The sequence below is a fragment of the Etheostoma spectabile genome, unplaced genomic scaffold (assembly GCF_008692095.1).
Source record: "Etheostoma spectabile isolate EspeVRDwgs_2016 unplaced genomic scaffold, UIUC_Espe_1.0 scaffold273, whole genome shotgun sequence".
NCBI classification, from domain to species: domain Eukaryota; kingdom Metazoa; phylum Chordata; class Actinopteri; order Perciformes; family Percidae; genus Etheostoma; species Etheostoma spectabile.
This window is the reverse complement of record NW_022605577.1, coordinates 599,540-601,440: the sequence shown is the minus strand read 5'-3', so window position 1 is coordinate 601,440 and position 1,901 is coordinate 599,540. Positions and strand designations below refer to the sequence as shown.

Genomic DNA, 1,901 nt, shown 5'->3' with positions numbered 1-1,901 from the left:
GAGAGAGAGGGGGGAATGACATGCAGCAAAGGGCCGGGATCAAAGATCGGGATCTAACCCGGGCCCACTGCGTTGAGGAATGAGCCTGTAGATATGGGCGCCCATGAGCTATCTGGGTGCCCATGTGCAACTTATTTTCACTTTGAAGAAAATGTTTAAGAGTTGCTCTACAACTTGTCTGATCACCTGACTGTTCATATTTCATGCCTAGATATTTTTGTTGGAGCCATGTTGCCGTGTTCCCAGATCTCATGTACTTTAGTGGGTAAAATGTTATCACAACCAATACTAAAGGTAACCAAAACTACAAAAAAGAGATGCAAATTGTAGGAAACCTTTTGCTGTTAGTACTGCTATACCCTAAAAGAAAGTTTTGTTTTCAGTGTCCCCGAGATCTAAATGGCAGAAGCCTTTCAACTGTGACAGGAAACAACACTGGAGGAATGTAGCTCCCTCTCACTTGCTGTGTGTTAATCACACAAACATACACACACACACACTCGCTCTCCCACGCACACACATTTCAGAGTGCAGAGCTTTCTGCCCTAAATCCTTTCTTGTGTGTGTTTTCTTTTGACAGCAGAGGATTGTAGGTCAAGGGGTGGTCTTGGCCTCAGAGTTACCTTAAACACCGACTCTGAGCTGAGAGCACCACGGAGAGCGCGGGCCTCACCTTGATGGAGCTTTGACAAATAGAGAGAGGCATTTAAAGGCCGGGTTTTTTAGGTGGCAGGTGAAGTCAGTCGTGAAGAGCTGCTGCTTGTAGGCGCCGATTTTTTTCAGCAGAAATGGGACTCATGTTGAAGCATTATAATACAGTCTGATTGTTCACTTTTTTTCATCCCCTCTGCTCACAGGAGTACACCATAGACGTTTTCTTCCGGCAAAGCTGGAAGGATGAGAGGTTAAAATTTAATGGACCCATGAATATTTTGCCCCTCAACAACCTGATGGCAAGTAAAATCTGGACTCCGGACACCTTCTTCCACAATGGGAAAAAGTCCGTGGCTCATAACATGACCATGCCAAATAAACTGTTGCGGATCAAAGATGATGGGACACTGCTGTACACCATGAGGTAATTAAAGTCCCAGGCGCACGTCTGAAGTTAAAGTCACAAAGATGCATTTCATTTGTGTTTAATGAGATTGATTTAAAGGGGTAGTTCGACAATGTAGCTAATACACTTATTTAGTTTCTTGCTGAGTTAGCGTCTGTAGGCTAAAAATGAAAATACTGCCAGCAGCCGGTTAGCTTGAAGGGCTTACTTTTATTGTTAAAAGTGAGATTTCCATGCTTTTTTAAAATTATAAAGCAGGCCTAGGTGCTGTAAATACTGGGAATGTATCAAAATGCTCAACTTGTCTACGGTTGCTATGTCATAACTGCACTGCATATAGGTAAAAGGTCCCGCCACTGTGCCCAGAAAACCTAATTTATGTGCTCTCATTTCATTTTGTCCAGTCTGAGAGTGTTCACTCAAATCCTACCTTGATAAAGCATGTGTTAGCCTCTTAGGAAGTACGTAACAACATAATTGGTCACTAGAGCGCGACCGATATATCGTCGGGCCGATATTAAAGGCCGATGTTAGGCATCTCCCGATCCCAATCGGTATAAGCATTAATAATGGCCAATGAACGTTTTATTTGTTATTCTGTTTTTTTACATAGGAAATTAAGTTTCATATCTTAAGTTTGTATTTTATACATTTTATTTATCAAAACTTATATTTTGATGTTCCTTATTATTTTTATTTTAGTGAGAACTCATAAATAACGACAAATAACTAATGTTAGGGAAATCTGTTTATGTTTTGTTACGCATTTCTGGATTATTTTAAAAAATATATATATATTGGAATATCGGATTTTTAAATAACCAAATATTTGTATTGGTAT

General features: G+C 40.2%; 1 protein-coding gene across 3 annotated transcripts in view; it reads left to right on the top strand.

Moving 5' to 3' along the window:
- gabra2b (gamma-aminobutyric acid type A receptor subunit alpha2b) overlaps positions 1-1,901 on the top strand; it is a 40,791-nt gene that overhangs the window by 14,594 nt on the left and 24,296 nt on the right. For all 3 annotated transcript variants that reach the window (XM_032510890.1, XM_032510891.1, XM_032510892.1), the window contains one exon: positions 858-1,078. In XM_032510890.1, the coding sequence (XP_032366781.1) occupies positions 858-1,078 (221 nt within the window). The remainder of the gene's footprint in view (positions 1-857; positions 1,079-1,901) is intronic.